The 24,256-nt window shown below is 41.2% G+C and overlaps 1 protein-coding gene across 1 annotated transcript; it reads right to left on the reverse strand.

The window, feature by feature from the left end:
- Window positions 1-231: 231 nt before the first annotated feature.
- On the reverse strand, window positions 232-23,131 carry pitx3 (paired-like homeodomain 3). The gene is made up of 4 exons (XM_020607558.1): window positions 22,957-23,131; window positions 14,832-14,949; window positions 11,291-11,496; window positions 232-1,163 (listed from the first exon to the last, which is right to left on the reverse strand). The coding sequence occupies exons 2-4, from the start codon at window positions 14,938-14,940 to the stop codon at window positions 594-596; spliced, it is 885 nt and encodes a 294-aa protein (XP_020463214.1). The 5' UTR covers window positions 14,941-14,949; window positions 22,957-23,131; the 3' UTR covers window positions 232-593.
- Between the last annotated feature and the right edge of the window lie 1,125 nt (window positions 23,132-24,256).

Here is a 24,256-nt window from a genome sequence, read left to right on the forward strand (position 1 = left end):
TCAAGGTCTTAAAAGATGTTCTCTTAGTACATCAGCTTTGCCTCAACTTGACCTTTGCTTTTCTCATCTTTGAAGTACTACAGTTTCATATTTTTTGTCACATACAAAGCAGAAAAAAGTCTATTATATATACATCCTTGATTCTCCCATATTGCAACCACAGCTTTTTTCTGTGACAGTAGCAAAGATCATGTTTGATGTTTTTGGCCAAGATGTTCACCACCAGTCCAGTTGAAGCATCCAGGTTTTATTTACCCTTGATTCTATGTTTGCTCTAATCATGCAGTCCAACAGAAGAGAAAAAATGATAATGGATAATAATCTTTAGAAATCCTTTGAAGCAGTTGGTCAGTTCAGTGACAAAGTCTCCAAAACTGGAAAGAATTCCTTTGAAACATGGTGGTCCATCTGGGCATGTCTATTTGCTGCATCAGTTTTTGACAATTATTTTCACTGTGTACCATCAAAATATGATTTTTCAGTCTGCAGGACATCTGGTAGTTTGAAGATGGAACTGAAGAGAGATGTGAAGTTGGGTAATAGTGGACTTACAGCTGGTCAGTCGGGTCTAGGATCGTGTCAGAGCTTCTTCTTCATACCGGCCGGTCTACAGCGTATTGGCAGGGGCTCAGGTTGGACACGGGGTTCTGCACTGCTGGATATGCAAAGTTGGTGTGCTGCTTGGCCTTGAGCCGCAGGCTGGCCAGACTGGAGTTGCAGGTGTCTCTGTACATGTAGGGACTGGCTGTGGTGGCGTAGGGGCAGGTGGCTGCAGTCACTGCTACCGAGTTTAGTGCCGTGGGGCTGTTGAGGTTGTTGAGGTTGCCCAGGTTGTTGAGCCCAGTGGCAGGAACTCCTGCCACCGCTGAGGGCACCATGCTAGAGGCCATGTTCATGGAGGGGATGGAGTTGGGAGGGGAGAACATAGGCTGGGATGACAAGGGGCTTACATTCATTGAGTTAAAGAATGGGAAGCTCTTGGCGGAGAGCGGGCTGCTTGCTAGGCTCTTTGTGGCCCAGTTGTTGTAGGAGTAGCCGGTGTACATGTCATCGTATGGCTGCATGAGTCCATTGAATTGGGCACCAAAGCCATTTTTGCATAACTCTGCTTGCTGGTTCCTCTCCCGCTTTCTCCACTTGGCACGTCGGTTCTTGAACCATACCTAGGGACGGCAGAAGGAGAAAGTGTACAATAAGTTGGCAGCATCCTAAAGGCCCCGAAAAATTTAGTTTCAAATCTCAAGGTTTTCTCAGTAACAGGATGTTTTACATGACTGAATTGACAACAAACGCAGCTCAGTTTTTTGAGGAAAAAAACTTTGGTTTTATTTTTTAAAGGTTCAGAACTCAAAAACAAAGTTACTCTAGGGGTCTCATTTATACAGTTGTGTATAGGATCCTTACTAAAAGTGAACATGTGCTCAAAAGCCAAAAATAGCGTACACCAAAAAATCTTGCACTAATGCACCTGTAAGCAACGTTCACTTAATAAATTACAGATCGCCTGTAATTGTGTGCACGTGAATCAGCCTCATATTCCATGTAATATAACTTCTCAGACACTGAAACAGAGACACTTGTAGGGCAGGTGGAGGCCCAGAAAACCACGTCATTTGGTGGCCACAGCACTGGGATCACTGATAAAAGAAGCAGTGCGAGTGGCAACATGTTGCCGCTGCTGTCAGCTGTGTCAGTGGGACAGAGCGGACAGTGTCGCAACGTAAGAAAAAGCAATCCGATCTAAAGGTACATTACATCTTTCTGCTCCTTTACCAATATGTATTTGATTTGTGTTGCTTGAGTATTTGAGTATGTTTTACTTTGAAATAAAGAATCTCATTCATTCAAGGAGCGGACAATGTGATGGTGAGACAGCACTGATTAAATATATAGCATGAATTTGGATTTAACATTTGACTTGGATTTTACAAGACAGTTTTTATGAAACAATTATCACTCACTACAAGCACAAATAGCACTGCTGGATTTAATCTTCATGATAATGTGGATCTAACGTATAATATGCAGTGAAATTAAATGTATGTAAGGCATCAGTACTTGTAGTCTCTCCTCTCACATTTCATTTCTACTGTCTGACTTTCATTCACCACCTCAGCCTTCGGTGTCGAGGATTCCCCTTGTCGCTAGAAAGTGTGTATGGGTCAGAGTTTACTTAGAGGCGTGCACATTCTCCCATCAAGTGTGGTTTTTAAAAAATAATGATTTTTATATTCATTAGAATTGAAACAAACAATTCCAGTTTACTACACCCCGGGTTCTGTTTTAGTATTTTTGACCATAATTTTGTCAGCCCTGATAACACAGTACTCACCAAAGTATCTGTTGAGGGGTGTTGTTTTATTTGGTTGTAACCAACAAGTCCTCCAACCTAAATGACCACGTACTGTAGGTAGCTCATCCCTACCCTCTGATCCCGTCCCAACCCCAAATGGCCACATTTGATGGGAAGTCTACCAGATCTTTGTTGTCAGGGGTCCAGTAATAAACACACACCAGTGATGGAAGAAGTTGTCAGGTTTGCCCAGCTGCGCCTGCCTCTCTCACTCCCCTCACTCTGTTTTGGCTCCCTTACCCTGATTACACTATCTGACACACCTGCTTCACTCGCCCAGATCATCACCAGCTGCTGATTAGTTTCTCCCTACTTATACCCTGCTCACCGTTCACTCCCCTGCCAGTTCTTTTTAGATACTCAGGCCCATCCTTATCCATTATTTTTGTCTATTGCTTTATCCAGGTACTTACGTTTGTTCGTCCTAGCTCCGATTGTTAGGGTGATTTTTATTTTTCAGTAGATAAACACGCCTCACACTATCCAGTCCTGTTGTCCCTTTATCTCGTTGCTTTGCTTCCGTCCCTGCTACATCTCTTCCTCTCCGGACCTGAGACCTGCTCAACCCTGTCAGTCTCCACCACAGTCTTCTGTTAACTGTCTGTACGTACTCTGTTTTCTCAGCCACCATTGCTGCCAACCACGACCAGTTCAGGAGTGATCCGCAGCCCGGTCCACCAACATTCATCGTACCACTGACTGTTTTTCCTCTACTGCTGCTCAACACCCGGTTACGCTCCATCTCCCTTCACCTTGCTAGTCACATATCTGTTTATCATCACTGTAAATAAATTGAGCACTGCTTGCACCTAAGTCAGCTACCTGGGTCCGTCATTTTTTTGACTCGCTCGCCTCAGTGTCCAAGCGACCATAACAGAAGTACTACGATGCACTACTTAAACACTTTAAAGTGCCTTAGATTTAGTGTTACTTATGTATCTACTTTATATTTCATCTGTATTGTGTGGCATTTATGTGGATGGCAAAGTAAGATTTTCATTGTACAGGGAAACATGTTTCCTAACTGTGCATATGACAAATAAACACTTTGACTTTGACAATACCACATTTAGTTTTATACTGCATTTTATTTTTTACCTGATTGTGAAAAGTAAAAGTATCAAATATATGTAGAAGAGAAAAAAGTACAGTATAATATTTCCCTCTGATGTAGTGAAGTCGATATAGCAATAAAATGGAAATAAGTAAAATACAAACTGTACTTCAGTCAAGAATCTGAGTAAATGTACTTGTTACTTTCTACCATGGCAAATGGTATGTAGCAGCAGTTTTAAATGTACTTGTTACTTTTTACCATGGCAAATGGTATGTAGCAGCAGCAGTGAACTGGATCTTTACATCATGGTGATAGCAATACACAATCAGGCAACTTGGGTAGGTTTAAGGAAAAGATCATGGTTTGGGGTGAAATAAATGTTAAGGTAAGAGAGTTAGCAGTTGAAAGAAACAATGATGACTATTGATATGAAATCGAAAACAAATGTTGTCCCATCTGGAAGTCCTGTGTTTTATCGAGCCACCCTTTCAGCCCACCCTCACCTTCGCTGTAGCTCTATATAGTGTCACCTGACTTCTTACTTTGTTCCCGTCATAATTACTCGACTGCTACAGGTCGCCTAACAAAAACATGTGACTATGGGTCATAGTAAGTTGCTTCTACAGTTTACCCACTGTATATGGTTGCTTTTTATTTCCACGTGGTGCAATTTTTTGAAATTGTTTGCATTTCTCAAGATACAAACAGTTAAATTGCTATTGTGGGGACTGTGTGTGACATCATCAGTTAGATGTGTACACAGGCAAAAGGTAGAAAATACAGAAAACCCAAACTGATTTGGAGCTTCTGAGGAAATCAACATGAAAAGTTTTTGTTTGTGCCTAAAACTGCACAAACCACAAGTACTGAATGACACATGGTCTTTATCTTAAGATGGAAATCTGCCAGTAAGCTCAGTGTGCAGAGTTAGCTGTTAGCTGGAGCTGCAGGAATAAACAGCTGTTCAAAGGTCAGGCCACTCACACTGCTCCTGTGTGTTCAAGGCTGTTGAATGAACATTTATCAGTCTCCATGGTTGACGTGTTTAGTTTCAGTTTGGGAATTGTGACGGCTAATAGAAGTGCAGACTATGGGGGCCCTGGGGTGCAAAACAACAGCATTTCATGAAACACAATAACAAAAGAGGAAACACAGCCAGACTTCACAAAATACAGCATTTTGTTTGAGAAATGTCAGGCATTACATTGTGTACTGTAGACCTATTTCCAAATGCTCACATTTGTCATTAGTAAAATTTTACAAACTGCAGTCTCTTCTTTCATAAATTTAGTGTAAAACTGTAGAAATCGTTAAGTTTTTCCTGTTAAAACACATTTTCTGCACACACATTCTCAACATGATGCTCACATCCGTCCAATCATCTAACTTCCAGGTCAAAATCAAATTTTGCTCTCAAACAACACACACTGCATGCCAGTCTCTTACACACTATGGTGAGGGTTATTTTAAAACACTTCTACCAAAAGGGTTTTTTTTTTCCTGAATGTGATATTATTAAGCCAGTGCATATAATTTTGAACTTTGTAACATCTTGGCACTGACCCTACAAATCTCTCTTAGAGAAACATACTGTGAAGTCACTCAAAACAATACTGTACAGCACAATGGACAAACACAGTACAGCAATGTAGATTCTGGCCTGGGTCGGGCCCTAGAGCTTCTTCCACATCACATAAGATGCTAACTGTTGCCAGTAGCATGTTCTAGTTTGCCTCATCCACTCTTGGATGGCTTCCAAAGACACACCTCCACAGGCCTCCTCCATTACCGCAAAGAGGTTTTACCATGTGGAAAAGTTTTTGTCACACACTTTCCACTGCCATACTGAGAAACATGCAAATATCTGTGAATGTGGAAAGGTCATTGAACCAAGCATGAACCAAGATGTCATACAGTATGTGCTGTTGCTATACAGTACAACTGCACATATAAGCTAGCTAATATATTTACACCCCAGTGTTTTCAGAAATGTTGTTGTGGTTTGTGAAATGTCATGTTTTGTGGAATGCTGACCTTTGCTCCTCAGGGCCGCTGTACCAAACTGATTGCTTTGGATGAAAAGGTGTCATGTTTCTATGTTTAATCATAAAGAAACAATGACTTGCATAGTCTGTTTTCATGGTCCTGTGTGTGTGAGAGAAACAATACTGCATAAATCCGGTACTGATACAGTTTGTCAGGAGTCAGGCTCTACCTGTTTTACACTGTAGTCATGTACAGTATGTAGCATTATTATGTGGCATAAACTCTGAGGAAAAACTATAGTTTTCCTACATGCTACTGTGATGACTACAAAAACCAGAATGAGGTAAAGCTGCGCAGCATCAAACAGGATGGGGCTGATTTTTTTTCTGCTAACACTAATTGTGTGAGGGGGTTTTTGTGTTTTTTGGCTCAGTGTGTGCTGTCATGGCTGCTGTTTTTGGACACACAAAAAAAACCTACAGAAATCATACCATTTCTCTCTACCTGTGGAACTAACATTACCACTGCTACTAGCTGTTGTTTCTCACTGGAATATGTATCGAGTTAGCTACCAGAGTTACTGATCTAAGCATGAACAGATTGAAGGCAGCGGCCACCCCCAGAATCTGATTGGCTGCCCCCCGCCAGAGTCAAAATGTGATGCTTGTCAGTATTAAAGAAAAATGAAAAACAATGACAAATTGTTGCCTTTAATACATTTTTCTGGTGTTTTATAATTGATATTGGCCCAGTTAGTTTCATTTTGCATCATGCATGCAGCATGATTATTGACTTCCTTTCTCTGATTGGGTTTTTGTGGAGTACTTAGCATGATTCAGGTCAGTGGGTTGCAGCACACACATTCACCCATCAATCCAACTTTAATAGGTTTCCAGCAAGCTGCTTTATTTCCTGGCAGGCCATGTATACTCTAAGTAATTAGGATATTGTTGAAAACATGTTTTCTACTCCACTGCGCCCCATTATTTGTAAATAGGAAGCCCACACCATTAAAAGCTGTTAAGACATCAAGGATAAAAAGCTAAGATTACTTTATTGGAATTTTGAAACATCCATCCATCCATCCATCCATTTTCTAAACCATTTAGTCCCAAACGAGGTCATGGGAATTTTCAAACAACAGCGACAGACAGGAATACCTACGGCAGGCGGGTGTAGTAAATCATTTTGCCCATTCATCAATGTGTGAGATGCAGAACTTTACTTATAATTTAGATTGTTTCGTTCTTCGCAAAAGTGAAAAGAACAGAAGAAGTAGTTATTTTCAAATAACTTTTTCTTTGAGGAATGAGAAAGTGTCAGGACTGAGTAAAGTTTAATTCTAAAACACATTCCGTCATAGTATCCCTCTCAAATACTTTAAATAATATTGTGTGCATATGTATCCAAAATTTTTGAAAGACATAATGATCCCAGAAAGTAAGTTGGAGTGTATCATCAAACAGACATATTAGACAAGGCTTATTAAAACTAATCACTGACTTATTTGAATAGTGAGATCCCACTGAAAGAAATGTCAGAGAATGGCAATCATCACATTTGTCATTTTATGAGCCTATATTTAGAGGATATGAACTGGATTAAGCTTTAGTGGAAAATCTAAATTGAGGTTTTTTGGAAATGAAAACTGTGCCATGTTCTTCTGTGGGTACAAGCCTGGACAAACCTTTGCTTTTTGATACCAAAAATAAATTGGTATCAAATGTTTTATCTCTTTAACCCTCATAAAACTTTTACTGACATTTCTTGGGTTGATGCTCAGCCATCTGTCTGCCCTCTTGGCATACTTGCTGTCTACAGTATCATTCAGTTCTCTGTTATTATAGCAACAGAATGCCGCTGGCCGTTAATGTGAGTATAAAGTGTAGCCTCTGAGCTTTCCGTCCCTCTCGGTGACAGCAGGGGGAAACCCCGCTCTGGAGGACAGAAGTTACTCAATCCTTCTGTGACTTGGAGGCAATCTGTGGACAAGGCTGAATGTCAAGGTTATTTGGTGGCTAGTCTCCAGCCACATGCATAGGTCTTTAATGAAATGGTCAAATGATAATATAAATGGCACTGACTGTATTGGGCAAATTTAAACTAAGTAACCGTACACTTCTGATGATGCTGGGTTTTGCCTGTGACTTCTTTCAAAATCAGGAACTGAGAATTCCCAGCAGGAAAGCAGATATTCAGATAATGGAGATATATGTACAGTATAACTCGGGCACATGTTTCAAAGGCTAGTCATTTTAAGACGACAACCCTTATCAGTTCAGTCTCTGTTGGAATAATGCATTTAGTACCAATGCAGGAAGCTGTGAGACATTTACCTAGTGTAACTGAAGTTAAGGGTTCACTGTGGAGATAACACATTGAACTTGTTGCCAAACCTTAAACCTGTATTAGCTGATTTTTGACCAACTGTGTAAAAGGCTATAAAGCCAACAGCCGCCATGTTATCTCCCCATATACCGTACTTGCTAACAAACTACTGGCAAGGTTTCTTGTTTAGACACATCTCTCACACATGGCACTAAAATTGATTGAAAGCCGTGCAGACATCCACGATGCCCACATGATGTATTCTACTGACTTTGGTGATCCCCTGACTTTTGATCTTTAATTTCTTTTGATCAAACTGAAATGTCTCAACAACTGCTGGATGGATTTTCATGAAATTTGGTAATGTTCCCCTCAGGGTGAAGGAAAGATGAACAATCTTTCACCTAGTATATCAGGGCAAAATTACACTTGATTTACAATCAAATGACAGCAAAACTACAGATATTCCCATCAATCTCAGCGGCACAGCTGCTAACTGTGTTAAACATTATGGGCCAAACATCAGCATTTGGACTTTTTAGTTGTGAGTATGCTGACTTTAGCACTTAGCTCAAAGAACTGCAGCGAGGTAGGGCTGTAAACCGGAACACATGTAGCATGTGAGCTGTTTTGTGCCATACTCTAAATAACCCATTACATGTCACAGGTAAAAAATGCAGTAGCCAAATGAATATATAGCTCAAAATCACAAATCATACATTGGCATCAAAGGTCTTTCCAGTCTGTACAGCATAAGACACCCTCTGTCTATAGGCCCTTTATCAATATGTCCTGTCAGGTTGCAGCTTTGATGATTAACAGCCTCTCTCTGACAAATCACGTAAATCAAGCTGACGGGTGACATGTTCTGGGCATGTAGGAATTTGCCTACATGCAGGGCCACTGACAGACATTAGAATGTGTAGTCTGTTGTCCCTTCAAAATAACAACCAAGAGTGAACACTATGTGACCTTTCATCCAGCCAACATTAATTTGATCCATTACTTGTCAGGCCGGCCAGTGATTGTATTGTCATGCATCAGAATGCCTGTCCTCCTGCTCCATATAGCTACAATGACCAAACCACTGGGTGTGGGCACCTTTGGCATTTAGGTTTAGTGTGTGAACTGAAGCTTTGGTAAAAGCTAATAAAATATTCTTCCTGCTAAACAATTTATTTCTTGTATTTCTTATCCATTTAGGACTCGTATCTCTTCCCTGCAGTAACTAATTCATTCTGTCAGACTGAGGCCTCCATGGCTACAACATGTTTATGATTATACCACTGTTTAGCTTTGGGAATGACAATGGAGTATTTCAAAGTTTTATGAAACTGAGCAGATGGCCACTGAAAAATTTGTGACAGTGTTACACAGTTTCCCATAAGATGGCCATAGCCTTATATTTTCTTTCTAGATTAGGTTTTCTTCATGATTTTATAAGGAAAGCTGAGTTTAAACATTTTGACAATTGCTCAAAGTAAAAAAAAAAAAAATCTAAATAAATTCTGTGCCACTTGGGGGCAGCAGAAACAAGTTGTAAACACAACACTGATATGTTATCACATCTTATATGGATATTGCAAACTTTGAAAATGTTGCTTTTACATTCAGCAGTGCCACATTAACAATGATTCTATAGCTTTAAAAATGATGAATTGTTGGACTACCCTGTGTTGTTTCATCAAAGTAAGTAATTTTTATTTATATAGCACCTTTCTGATCAAAAGTGCTTCACACAAAAGTATAGAATATAACTAGGCTATGCCCTATAAAATAGCAATAGCTTCATAATAAGAGCACTACAAAAAATTATAACATAATAAAATTACTACTCAAAGACCATTTAAAGAAGATGGGTCTCAAGCTGCTTTTTTAAAGTGTCTACAGATCCCTAATCGTACTGAGAGAGAGTTCCAGAGTTCCACAACTTAAATGGCACAGTTACCTTTTGTTTTAATTCTGGAGTGAGGAACAGCCAACAAACTCCAATGATCTTAGAAACCTACTAGTTGTAAGGCTGAAGAAGAACTCTAATATAGCAGATGCCTGACCATGCAAGGCTCTGAATGTAAGTACCAGGATCTTAAAGCTAATTCTGAATTTGATGGGGAGCCAGTGTAGAGAGATCAAAACTGGTGTAATCTGGACCACTTGTAAACAATCTAAAAAAAAAAATTTTATGAGACAAGTGAATACTGAGTTACAGTAGCCTAATCAGGATACAACAAAAACATGAATGATCATTTCTATCTCAATCTGAGACACCATAGCAATATTTCTCAGCTGAAAGAAGCAGGAAGGAGTCAAACACTTTACAGGTTGCTCATGAGTGAATGCTTGGTCCAGTGTGCCTTCTGACTGCAGATTTGACACACGAAGAAAAAGACCTAAGGTGTTTCTGCACCTTAGGAACAAGACCAACAGGGGCAAAAATAAGGACCTTTGTTGGATCGTTGTTAAACTGTAAAATGCTATTTGCCATCCTTTTTTTTATTTCCATTGCACAGGCATTTAGTATGGATAATTTAGTCATATTTTGATGGTTAAAAGAAATGTGTATCATCGACATAACAGTCTTATAATATTTCTTTAAAACCAAATTATTATACGCCCAAAGAGGAAGCATGTACAAGACGATTAGGATGGGACCCAAAACAGAACCTTGTGGTACACCATACAGCTGAGATGAAAATGAAGAGGCGTGATTACCAACAACTACTGAAAAAGTCATATCAGAAAGGTAGGGAGGAAACCACTGAAGTGCTGACCCAGAGATACCCACCCGTTGCCTAAATCTGTCAATGAGGATACTGTGATCCACAGTGTCAAAAGCTGCACTGAGATCCAGCAGAGCCAGAACTGAGCATTCTCCTGCATCACCATGCATTAGTAGCTTGTTTGAGATTCTGAGGAGTGTTGTTTCTGTAGAGTGCGGCCCACTGGTTTGACACCACTCCTGTGCAGATGGATTGATTTTATTCAAATGAATGAGAAGGCTGTGCTTTTAATGCAGGGCTCCAGACAGTGTGAACACAGCTTTTACAGCAGTGGGCCTAAAAATATATAGTTTGAGGGGGGCACTCAGAGCCATGGGGTCAATAAACTTAAACTGAAATCCAAGAGTTAAATCCTTTGGGAGCTTGAATGTTCTTTGTGTTATACAATTGTGTGTGTATGACCTTTGAGCTGGAGATAAGCTCATATGTCCATAATGGAAAAATTGTCTCCACTGGGTAGCAGGTGCTCCCTAAATTTCTTTCCATTCTCCTCTGCACTGCATTTTTGCTATGCTCTGGATACAAGTGGAAACTCTGACCCAGTAGTGGTGCTAGGGGAAAGTCGCAATCTGTGCACCACAAATATGCATACCAAATGTCATGGCTATCTGGTCAACAGCACTGGACACAGATGTATAACAAACTAAGATTATTTGTGTGTGTAACCGTCTTGTCTTTTTTCACACACCTTCATCCACAGAGGGTATCTACTGAAGTCAACTGCCATAATAAAATGTGGTCGGGGTTCTATGTTTCAGAATTCTGTGGTGGATGGTGTCTACCCACCCTGACCCGTGCTTCAGTGAGGTTGGTCCACACTGCAATCTCCTCCCTGGTGCTCATGTCAGGGTAGCGGTTCCTCTGGAAGGTAGCCTCCAGCTCCTGGAGCTGCTGGCTGGTGAAGTGAGTCCTCTGCCTTCGCTGCTTCTTCTTCAGAGAGCCATCCTCAGCGCTGGACTCATCCAGCTGGTTCTGGTGGGATTTCTCTGTGTCTGCAGAAACACAGAAGGAAAACATTTGTCCTAAGGACATGAACTGGTTTGGTGAGAGATGACAGAATAACAGGCTACAGCAATGACAACAAAATGGTACAAAGAACCCGATAACTACAAAAAAAAAAGATCAATTTAAACCAAAATCTTATAATTTACAGGGAGAAACATTCTCCTATAATTGGAAGCCTTTCCTTCCAGGTGCACTGATTTTCAAAGAGCCCACTGTGCTTTGAGTAACAGACAGTCTAAACAAGTTAGAAATAAAAAGAAATAATTGTGACACTGTGGGGCCTGCCAAATAAAGTGGCACCGTAGGTATGTGATGAAAGCATTTAATGCACTAAACATATGCACACACAGAGAGCTTCTAAAATGTAGACAGAAGTACCTAACAGAGAAGCAGAGCTATGACCCCTTTCAAACCTACGGTGTATCATTTTTCTGACAGCACCGGCACCAACCAGTCCCTGCTGAAACCAACTGTATACTATTCTCAAATCAGGCATCTTCTGAAATCCCTTCATTTCATACACTGAAAAAAGGCAATCATGGGTGTGATGTTGCCAAGAGAGAATGATTCCAAACGCTCCATTACATTTAAAGATGTGCAGCAGCAGTGAGTGATTGCCTTTGGCCCCTAGTGTAGTGAGTCTAAAGGACCACACATCCATGTTGTGTCTGCCAGGGCTCCTCTCTGCTAGATCCGACTCCCGCAATTTGAGGACCTCACAGAAAGAAGTGAAATTAGTTGGCTAGCTAATCCTGTGGATCAAGCTTTTGTGACTGGGGCAGGTTGGGCTCTGTTTGGTGAGGGCTTAGCTCTCTGGGAGCAGTTTGAAATGATCAGTGGGGTTTAAAAAGAGGCTCCACAGGGCCACCAGCAAAACCAATAAGGGCCAGGCTGAGGCTGTTATCTGGCAGTAAACTGACACTGGGTAAGCTGTCACTTAAGGCCAAAGTCTATAACACAATACAGTGAAAAGGGCATCCCTTTTTAGAGCGATGCACTGACCAACAATAGCAGCAATCTGACTGATAATGTGCCGACATGACAGAGTTGTTCCAGGTCAGCTTCTTAGAGAGCTTTAATCTAGAAACGGACTACAAGAGGCTTTTAACCAAATCACTTTTCAACAACTGGAAAAATGGAAAACATCTGAATATACTGGGAAAAAAAGCTTTCATATTGTTCACTTAGACAGTAATATAGACTGTCAAATGCCAGTATATGTTGCCCATGTCACAGCTTTCAAAAGCAGTCTGACAAACATGCTCTGAAGAGTAAAATCAAAGTCGGGTTTTACTCTACTGCACCATTGTTTCGGAGAGAAAACTTGTAAAGGCTGTTGTAAAGACACACAGTCAGACCGTTCAGTCACGGGTGTGAGATGATAGTACACCTGTCTATGCCTGCGGCAAGGGCGTCTGCTGGTGTGGTAAGGCGCAGCAGTGGTATTGTGCCTCACTATAACCACATCCACATGTAAGGATGTATTTGTATTCATTTTAAAGGAAAAGAAAAGCCAACAATCAGCTGTAAGAAATGTCTGTGATGCAATGTTTTTTAATCACATCATGGATCATTTGTTCTGTTCCCCAGATAAAACAAAAAAGGAGTTCCTATCATGGAAGAAAGTCATTTTACAAGTGGCACTAAAGCTGGAACAGTCTGTGTGTGAAAGAGCTGGCCAAGAAGGGCCAGAGCCCCCCAGATGTACCCCTCACTCTCAGAGAACCTTGTTCCAAACCGCATTTAAAGGTCTATAATCTGTAAAATACATTTACTGTGGTACATTTCATTTCCTACACGTCAGCAAATGTTGAGAAATAAATGTTGAACCCTATAATTATTTTAATTTGCTGGCCTACATGTTGTCAAATTTAAACATATTATGTCTTGAAATTCTGAAACAAGTCTATAAAATAAGCACTATGTGGGTTTTTAATTTTAAAATGCATCGTATTGTTATTATTTCAGCCATTTTATCGAGCAGCACTACACAAATACGTACTTCAATAACGTAAATACTTGAGGCATTTATTATGAAAATATCGATTTGATTAGTAAAACATGTTAATTCGATGTAAATTTGCACACAGGTACCACATTTTTGATACAGGTGCACACGCCTAACCACAGTGTACCTCGGATTATGGTTTTACCTTCAAAATAAAGGTAGTCAGTAAGGAATTAGTATGAAAACTGTCACCTGGGATTGTTTAAATATAATGAATGGGACATTTAAACCAAAATAGCTCCATAATGAAAGATAACCTACATGAAAGCCTTTCCCACCGCTTTCTTTCCGTGTGTTTGCCGGTTTGTTAGGGCTGGATTTCTAACCACACACCGCCATTACACTGGCTTCCACACACATAAACACGCACTCACTCCCCCTTGGAGTAATTCAAGTGGGTGTGTTAAAATGTCAGATGGAGGAGTTAGAGAGAGACTGATCAGAAAACCAGGTGACTATTTGCAATAGCCAATGTAACACTTGATAATATGACACAGCTAGACGTGGGTCCGTTTATGTAACAGGGGTTTCAGAAGCAGAGGAGCAGAGCAAGGCCTCCCAGCAGAGAGGACAGAATGACCTCCATCTGTTTTGGTCATGGAACTGCAGCTGATCTAAATAAATACCCTGATATCCGGTAAATGGGCCTTGAGTTTTATTTTGCCATATCATAATTTAGGTTATTTGATTCGATATGTTTGCTTTCCTCAGCCCCAATTAGTTGAAGTAGTTTCGTTCGATTTTTAAAATGCAGATGTGAAACAACAGACGACCAAACAGGTCTATAGACTCGTTTCTCCATCTGGATCAACTCTGGCCACCGTGCTGAGTCCGGTGCTCCCAGGAGACATCCGGTCTACTCCTTTTCCAATTAATTTTCCTATTCAAAATCAAATGAGTTATTTGTTATTACAGCTCATCATCACCTGAGCCTGTGGACGAAAAGGTCGCTGTGGAAAGGCAGCGTCAGGGAAACAGGCAATAACGCTCCCATTACAGCGTGCACGTTGGTTAATAGGGTGTTTGTTTTTTTTTATTAATTAGCTCTAATAGCTCCGGATATACTGTGCTCCAGCTGTGGGATTAGTTGTCTGGTATGATCAAGTAGGCTACACAGAAATGATAGGCTTCAAATTGTGTAATTTATTAGTATTATTAGGCTTAGTTGATCTATAACTAGACATTTCTGAGCATTTTATTTAACTTTGAAGATTATGGTACAGTGGGGCAAAGCGTGACATCCGGTCGGTAGACATCGATCATTAGGACCATGCGTGCACACAGATGGAGCGAGGCATGCTGGGCTTCACTGACCGCTGTTGTCCTGGCCTTTACACCCCTGGTCGTGCTGCGGGGTCCCGGAGTCGGAGAGCGACAGCGCCGGGCTGCGGGCTTCACTGTCCGTCAGCAGGTTAAAATCCATAACCAGTCTCTGCAAACAGATACACAGACAGACACACGTCAGGCTTCACCGTCCCGGCACTGAGGTCCACCGCAGCCCCCTGTCAACAGCGACGTCATTGTTTGGTCACGGGCTACAAGCGGCCGGGGTCGGATTGCTCTGTCTTTGTCCAGAACACACATCCTGAACGCATTTCATTGGTACAGGGATCAATGATAGGCCATAGACTACCGATACAACATATAGACACGTCCCTTGTCACCACTACAATAATATTTATGACGGTGTTTTCTATGATAATAATTTAACTGGCAGATTATTTGATCTATTCCCCTACAGTATATCTATAGGATGCCTATAACTTCATTATAACATCAGGAAGAATTCAGTCATTTTGAAGGACTAGTTTGTGTGGTCTCCTGCACTATTCTGATTGTAAGAATAGTTTGAAGCAGGCTACTTATATTTATAGGCTAAATGTACAACACAGCTTCTGGGAGCACTCCACTGAAGAGCTATGCATCAGGGGGAGAAGTAGGCTACTCAGACTTTTACTTAAGTACAACAGTGTAAAATACTCTTACAAGTTAAAGTCTTGCATTCAAAATGTTAATTAAGTGAAAGTACTAAAGTATTAGCATAAAATATATTTGAAGTACCAAAAGTAAAAGTGCTCATTCTGCAAAATGATTCAATATAATTGTTGATGTATTGTTATGTACATCCCATTTAATGTTGCAGCTGGTAAAGGCAGAGCTAAGTATAACTATTTGAGATGCTTTGAATTTGTGAATTTTACACCAAGGTTCAATAAATCCTTTGATTATGTTGTATTTTGTTTTATTAACCTCTTCCTGAAAAGTAACCAGTAAATAAAGTTATCAAATAAATGTAACGAGTACAAAGTAGAGTTTTTTTTTTTAAGTAAAGTTAAAGTATGAAATAACAGAAAACGCATTTACTCAAGTACGTCAAAGTTGTACCTTGAGTAAATGTATTTAGTTACTTTCCACATCTGGAACTATGTGGCGGGAATCTTTGTTCCCTCACACTGTGACAGTTTCGGTTGGATTTACTCACTAAAGAGTCCGCGGACCGTCCAGCTGCCGTGATCCAGATGAGGACACACGATGTCCTCCTCTTCTATGGGCTACCTGCGCTTTTCCCCCGGGTCGTGTCTCGCAGGCTACATCTGCCTTTCATAGCCCCCTGGTTTTGACTAAAACTACTTTAACTTGATGGCGCAGACTCCGGCCTAAAAAAAGACTTCTGCCACTTCCTGCTTTAGCCTGCATGTTTATCGGGTTGAAAAAAATCACTCAACATATTAAAATCTTTAATATTCTCCTAAAAATAAAGATAGAACAACAAAGGTTACAAAAAATGTGCCAGTAGCCTATAATCCAATCTTAATCAGTGAAACTAAATATAACAGTTTTAAAATACCAGTTTGTGCATTTATATGTGTGAACTTATATGAGTCTAGAATCCATGTGATATGTATTTGTGTGTAGTTGTTTTATTTGTTGGAACATTCTGTTTCTATTTTCTCTTTGCTCTTTCCATTCCCCCCTGGTTGTGGTTGTAACCCTGATCCCTTTATTGGAGCCTGACATAAGCAGCTATAACAAGACCTGCCTTGGTTTGACTATTCTGGGCTACATGGGGGGAGCTATAGTACATAATAACATTTCTTGTTGCCCTAAAAGCATTTTTAAAATTATTATCATTATAAAACCATTAACACCTTGAACATGGTGGGACACACACACACACACACACACACACACTCTGTTCAAGCTAACAAAGATTTGGGATGTGTTTGTTTTGTTTTGTTTTTGTTTTGCTACAATACCAAGTCAAAAAGAAGCTTTATATTTGTCTAACCTTTTATAAATGCATCCTAATTTTTAGTGCCAGCAGGAAACACAGCCTGCAAAGTGTCAGCTGTCCAGTGTTTTTCTCTTGATGTGTTTGTCTTCATGATGCTGTCATGTGACATAGTTGTTATACCTGTGATGTCAGTCACATTTACAAAGGTAACACACATAAGAGGTGATAACAGCAGAGTTATTCAGTAATAGTTATCTAGTAATGCCACTATATCAACCGTAGGAAACATGCTATTATTGTCTCATACTCTATGTCCAACTCTTTGGTCCCCCAAAGTTTTTTCCCCTTTTCCTTCTCTGATTTAAGGGTCTCAGGACAAAGGGTGTTGTATGCTACACAGATTGTAAAGCCCTTTTGTGGCAAATCTGCCACTTGTAATATTTGATAATATGAATAAAAACTGCCTGGACTTATAAGGAGAGGAACAAAAGGGGGACAGAAAGCATAGACTTACTGTGTCCTCGTCTCTTTACTTCCCAGTTCATGGGTGTGTAACAAATTACAGGTTTAACAGACTCCAGTGAATCCACGTCACCGAAGATTTCACAGTGAGTTTGAGGTGGGCTAAACCATCCCTGTTGACTGTCAGGACATTGCCGGACCCTCTGTGTGGAGTTTAGTATTTGATTTTCAGGGGAAAGCCCGATTGTCACTTCCCTACATTCCCCTTCCCTCCTGGACACCGAGTTCCCTCGTTGTGTTTCCCTGCAGTCTGTTTGCCACCGTGCCAGCCCTTTGTATGCCAGTCACATGTGATCTGGGGTCAAAGCTGGACTTTCATCTGAAGCCTCAGAGTGAGGAGGGGCAATTCGGAGCATGGCACGATGTCAAACAGCTCACTCACCACCACCAACAACAACACAGAGCACAAAAGCATCTGAAGCTGTTGAAATGACATTTCCCTCATTCCTCTGTGAACATCAGTCCTTCAGTTTATGTTTTATACGCTGTCAGTCACTGTGCTGATGGAGCTGACCAGGCAAGCTCGTCCTTCCCAGTGACTGTGGATTAAAGGGATAAACTATTGTGATGAATCTGATCATTTTATTTATGTTTAATTAAACTGGGGTATATACAGTACACTATATTTTCTATTATGTTTTGATCGATTTTCTTGTGTAAATGCAATTTACCTAGTCCAGAGATACCAGGTTAGTTTTTGTACAAGTGCAGAAGGAGGTCTGATCTGACTGTTGGACAAGGACATGTGACGTCACTAATTATCTTTATAGTATTATGATCCCACCTCACTATGACACTATACTACTGCACTGTACATATTGGCATTTCTTATCCTTGTACACAGTGTTCAGTCCTAGATTTAGTTTTATATGTGTATAATTGTTTTTATTCAACTTATTTCTTATACTTTTTTCTCTTTATACATTTTACTTTTGTATTTTAGTCTCACACTTTTATAAATTTCTTTACTTTGGGTGCTGTGATTTTGGTAATCACTGGTTAGCTGAATTTCAGGATCAATAAAGTATTTATCTATCTATCTATGACCTCTATGTCTTGCTATGGTTCTGCTGAAATGTAGAAAAGTTCTAATAAAAATTGGTTTAGATGAAATAAATTTCCCTCATTTCGAGGTTTGTTTTGCGTTGCTATGAAATCTTTACCTTTACTCCTCACTAAGCAGTGCTTTCTTATTCTGATGGCCAAACATCTTGAAAGCAAGTACAGCTGAAGACGTCCAGTCCAAAGCTAAAGCCTGTAACACATTCAAAGCATCACAAGCCAATTAACTTCTCTTAAGTGTGGGTCTGTACTTTCCTGTAGACAAATGACAGGCTTCCATTTCTGCAGCATCAGCTTCAAGACAAACGATGAAACTCGGCTGATATTGTTAAACACATTTCTGATCATCGAACTGATGTGAAAATCAAGCCTTTAGACCCAGAAAAGCTAAAAGCAACTTAACATGCATTTAAACTCTGTTTAGAAATTCACATTTTTAAAACTCGCCAAATAGAAGTTGCTTTGTGATTTTGTCCCCAACCAGACCCCACACAGCTCCATCTGTCCACTGACCACAGCCATTTGAATTTGGAGCACTGAAACCCAAAATGAACAATGTGATGACTGTAGACACGGGGCTTCAACTATTTGGTCACTTGGTCAAAGCAACACAATGCTGCACTAAAGCCAATCTGCATATTGTGATTAAAGATGTAGGCCCTTATTACCACAGAATATCGGACATCTGGCAGCTGAGTCGATCTTTTGTGCCGTCCACGCTGGAAGAAATGCTGCCTTACGCACGGTTAACACGTGTCCCTGCTAACGCAAGAAACATTTTCTGTGGACTTTAAAGAAAGATATGCATCTGTTCTTTGTCTAGAGAATGAGCCGAGCATTTTACAGAAGAGTAGAACATGTGAATTAGGATATTTTGCTGCCAGTCGGGGGCTATCTCATCCCTGAGGGGGACAAAGATGCGAGGCTGAGGAGAAGGTCAAGTTTCCCAGAGAGATTAGCTCGGTAAGCACCGGGCCTCTGTGTTGTTTAGATGAATAAGCCTCTAATATGGATGTGACTTAAAGTTGACTTCTGAGTCATATAAAGACCAGTTTTCCCCTTGATCACCAGCGGACAAACAGTGTTTCTTCTTCCCTTTTGGTTCCTAATTAAAATGTTCAAGTCGATGTTGATCCTATGTTTGTCTCATTCTGTTGAAGTTCTTCAACCAACCCTGAGCCTCATCTGACAGAGCAGCGGCACCACCAGCAAATGAAGGCTGACACATATACAGCAGCCATCAGGCTGAGCTTTGCTGCAGGATCCCTTTGACTTGTTTAATGAAAGGCGAACCAGTTTTAGGACGTTTCCTTTTGTTCAAAGTAACACACCTCAGCACCAACACTCAACACACACGCAGCTTATCGGCTGTTATACTCCTTAAAACTAAAAGCAGAAATTCCATTTCTGTTCCAAGCAGCGTTACCTTTGCCGCAGATGAGTGTTGAGGCGTTTTAAAAAACAACTTCGCAAATGGTCGCGGTGGCTGTTGGAAGCGTTCAGTCAGAGTACTGTCCCTTTATGAGTGCACGGCCCTGCTCTAACAGCCAGCTCCAGTATTTTGGTCAGAAATAGGAACGTGAGCTAGTCCAGAGGGTATATCCACTGTGGCAGTGATGGATGGGCAGATGGACCCGTGTGAATGTGGTGCTGAGAGGCCGCCTGGCACGGCAGCAAGGGGAGCGCGCCGGTGATGCAAGCCAGTCATTTCGCCCAGTAGCCTACAAGGTGTCAGCCCCCCCACCCCCGGCCCAACAGCTCCACACACATCAAGGGCTCCACATGATTATATTTCCAAATCAACATACAACCCACGCACACGCGCGGGCTCAATATGGCCAACAAGCTATCAGTAAGCTAACAAGCAGGCTGAGGCGCTGAGCAGCCGACAGTCAGATGGACCACTGAGCCGCTCTAATCCTTAAATGGGAGGTTTGTTGATGCTGGTTTCCCTGTGTAGTGGTACATGGCAGTGTGAGCGAACTGCTGAGTGAACTTCATTGAACTCCCAGATTAACCTGAACTCATTATAAGCCACAGTTTGTGTTTCTCGGGGCACTTGTGAAGCACCACCTGGATCTCCCCATCCACCTGACGTGCTGCTCCTGCTTTTACACTCATATACAGTATGAAACATCCCCGGGATGGAACTGGGGTTATTCTTAGTGCTTGAGGCCTCCTGTTCAGAAATGGACGCAGAACAACAGCAAGATGAGCGTCTGTGCTTTGCATAAGCTGCGGCGCTTTGCATAAGAAGTCACCTGGTGACACCGATCTCATTAAATATGTATTTGGTGGTAATAATAAAATAATAATAATAATAATAATGGAAGCAAAAATCCTCTCATTTTTCGGGAGATTGCCGGGTCCATCTGGCAATGCGCGTGGCAGACTGCTTGCATTTCCACGGACTGCAAGCATTAGCCCAGGAATTATTCATAAACGCGTCGAGAATTAATTCCCGGGATTAAGAGTTGATTAAGATGTGTGTCACTTTGCTGTCTGAGAACTTATTAAGGGCCTCCTCGAAGAGGCGGCAGATGGAATTTCAGTCCAATGTTTGTAGATGTTAATTTCTGCCCTTCTATAACAGCCATTTGCATATGAGTGAGTGAGGCCGAGGCAGTCCTGCACCAGAGTCTCTGGCTCCGAAGACAGCGGCCAAATGATTGGCCAGCAGCCAATACGAGTCCACAGCAGTGATTAACACACAGCCTGTCTGCATCAACAATTTATTACGCTTGCTCAAATATATATTTCGCTGATTCGACGCAGTGTGTGGTGCAAAACTGCTTCTCTTATCGATCAGAAATGATTTAAATCTGAGAAATTAGATCCAGCAGATTTTTAACATAATGAAGTTGTTATGAGCCTTTTATTACGATTTTAGGGGGAGGCGGTAATATGAAAATATAAATCCATTTTTATTATCATTGCAGTTAATAGCCTAGTTTTATATATGTAAAGAAATTAAATACCACAATTACCACATCGAATATATATAAGAGCATATTTGTGACCGCAAAGCTCGGTCTGATTGATCATTTTTAATATCTTTGTTGTGTTTTATTTGAGTTATGCGTGTTGAGGTCCCGAATGAACTAACGAACTAACTAACTAACTAACGAACTAACTAACTAACTAACTAACTAACATGATGTACAGCAGCCAGTGTAGTGTAAACGTAGTAATGATGAGGGATAATACTGGTGGATCCTACCACAGTATGGGCCTCAGCGCAGCAGGCCTTGACACTTGTTTCTGTTGAACACGGTTGGATGATGACCACTAAAAGCATTTACATTGTACCCTCAGGCCAAACGTGAACTTCGATTAAACAAATCTTATTTTCATATGTCCTGACCTGGGAAACAAATGCAAAAGAGGCCACTAACTGAAGGCCTGCTGCAGGAGATCTACCGGGTGAATGTGGAAACGAAACCCACCGTGCCTTCGATTTTTACCAAAGTAAACGAACAGTGACTGAGCAGAACCCGAACTGTCCATTTAAGGGAAGCGAATAGCCTGAAAGCTAAAACACGGATTAGGTCTAGAGCTTTTTATAATGCAAAACAGAAAAAAGACTAACGAGCATAAACATAGCGCATCTGTATTAGCAGTCGTAGGGTCCTTTGTGAGGTCCACTGTTCATTTAACACTGACCTTTTAATAATGACAGTATTTTTATTCGTGTATTTATTAGGAACTAGTAAAGCACAATGAGCTCCAGCCTGAATACTGCAGGCTGTCGCTGGTGGGCAGTGGACAATAAGAACATCTATTTTTAATTGGCATTGACCTACAGGTCCGTCTTAAAAAAAGAAAGGAATGTTGGCTGTGTGTGTGCGTGGTGGGCGCACGGCTGTGTTTTTCTCTCCGCGCTCTCCCGTGGCCCCGGCGGCCACCGGCCACCTGCCACCTATCAATTTTCTCCACTTCCCCAAACATTTCTGACCTCCATAACATTTTCACAGCGGCCGTATCTGCGAAGCCTTGGAGTTTTGGAGAAAGCATAATTCCGTGTAATGCAACAGGAGGGAACGGGGCCCTTTCTGCGCGGGGAAGCATCACGCACTGCTGTCTCGTTCCTACCAACAGGCCTCACGCACGGACAAACGGAGAACTAATGCCTCCAACGAAGTAATACGAATTTTGAACTGTTGGCCACCAAACCACAGCACTAATAAAGCCCTAAAATTTAGAAAGGCCCAAATGGCGCCTTTACTCACTTTTAAAATAGGTTTAAGACATGTTTATGATGATTTAGCGGTGACTATTTTATCTGGAAGGTGCAACGGGCTACATAAAAACCTGCCACATAGATGTGTCTCCTCTCATCAGCATCATAATCTCAACGAAAAGTAAAGGCCTGTTGTTCTTCATTTCATTTTTCAGTCTCCTGATTTCCCCAGTGCCCCAAACTTTTGCTTAATGCGCTGACGTCTTGCTCTGCTGATATAGTAGAAAGCCGCTGTGCCTTTGGCCACAGTTCATGAAGCTCCTCTTTTACACCTCGCCGAGACAAATGACAAGGCACAGAATGGATTCCAAACATGAAGACAAACGGAGATAAGACACAGTGAGAGAGCAGAGAAATAAAGTACGGTTACATGCACTTACATCGAATCCCAATCTGGTTCAATTAATCCGCGGATAAGTCACACAGCTTGCTGCAGGATGATGGGTGTCCTGGTCTTAGGTTTGCTGGTGACATGGACAAAAAGTTCCCCAGTGCGTCGAAAAGTCATTAAAAGCGTCAGTGGTCAGTTCTCCTCTTCTTCTTCTCCCCTCTGTGTCGTCAGACATGAAGGCTGTGGAGGAGCAGGGCTTGATCCCCGTACAGAGTATAGCGAGGGAGGGAGGGGGATAAGGAAGGGGGTTGACTTCATGCTAAATAATGTGTGTGACAGGTCCACTGTAGAAAGGGTACGGCCCCCTGCTCTCTCTCTCTCTCTATGCGCGCGCACGAGACAGACTCACGCATCGACATAAGTGTGTACTATCCCCCACCCACCCACCAGCAGGCTCCTTGTCCACAAATACCCTGTCTGTCTCCCTGCAGCCTTGTATTTACCTGCACTGTTGCAGGCACAGGTGTGGGGGTTTACTATATGTTAGCTTAAATTTTTTATGTTATTTCTGTCATGGTTTTTGTTTTTATTTATTTATTTATATACTTTGAAGTTCAAACTAAATTTAAGCCAAAATCCCTTTTAAACAACACTAGAACAGTGAGGGCAGGAAGAACCGAGGTCTTTCCACTCAGCTGTAGCATTTAATTACAGATTCATTACCACGTTTAAAGGTGAGCAAAGTGATCTAGAAATCACTACATGTCAGAACAAAATGTCCATGTGGTGTGGGTGAGACTGAGGGCGATGCTACGTAGCAGAATAAATGTATTCCAATTGAAATGGAACTTTCCAAGGAAGTTTCAGTGTGAGTGTAAGAACCGAGTGCAGCTGTAGTGTCAGTTTAAAGTGTAAGCACTGAACACAGTTGAAATATCACTTGAACTGAAAGCGATGTGATGGAAAGTGATGGAGCTGAAGATTCAGCTAGAGGTTAAGTACCAAAACCTTAGAACTCATCAAAGTGTAATTGATTCATTGAACTGGAAGTGTCAGGTGAAGTATAATCACTTATACCAGATAAGACCTCAGTTAAAGAAAATAGGCCAGTTCCTGTTTTTGCAAGGTCATAAAGCAGGTCACCTACTGAGCCTGAACACATCCTGTGTAGACACAAACAGAGCACAGAAGCTGCTACTGCTGTCCTGCACATACATTCACAAAAAAAAAAAGCCATGTTAAAACAAAATCACAAACAGTGTTGGTGTGTCTGGTGATGGGGGATATATCAAAAACCAACTGTTCCATTGGAGCAAAATATGGAAACAACAAAGCCCCAGAACTATTGT

This window comes from Monopterus albus, unplaced genomic scaffold (genome assembly GCF_001952655.1).
Source record: "Monopterus albus unplaced genomic scaffold, M_albus_1.0 scaffold87.1, whole genome shotgun sequence".
Lineage (NCBI taxonomy): Eukaryota > Metazoa > Chordata > Actinopteri > Synbranchiformes > Synbranchidae > Monopterus > Monopterus albus.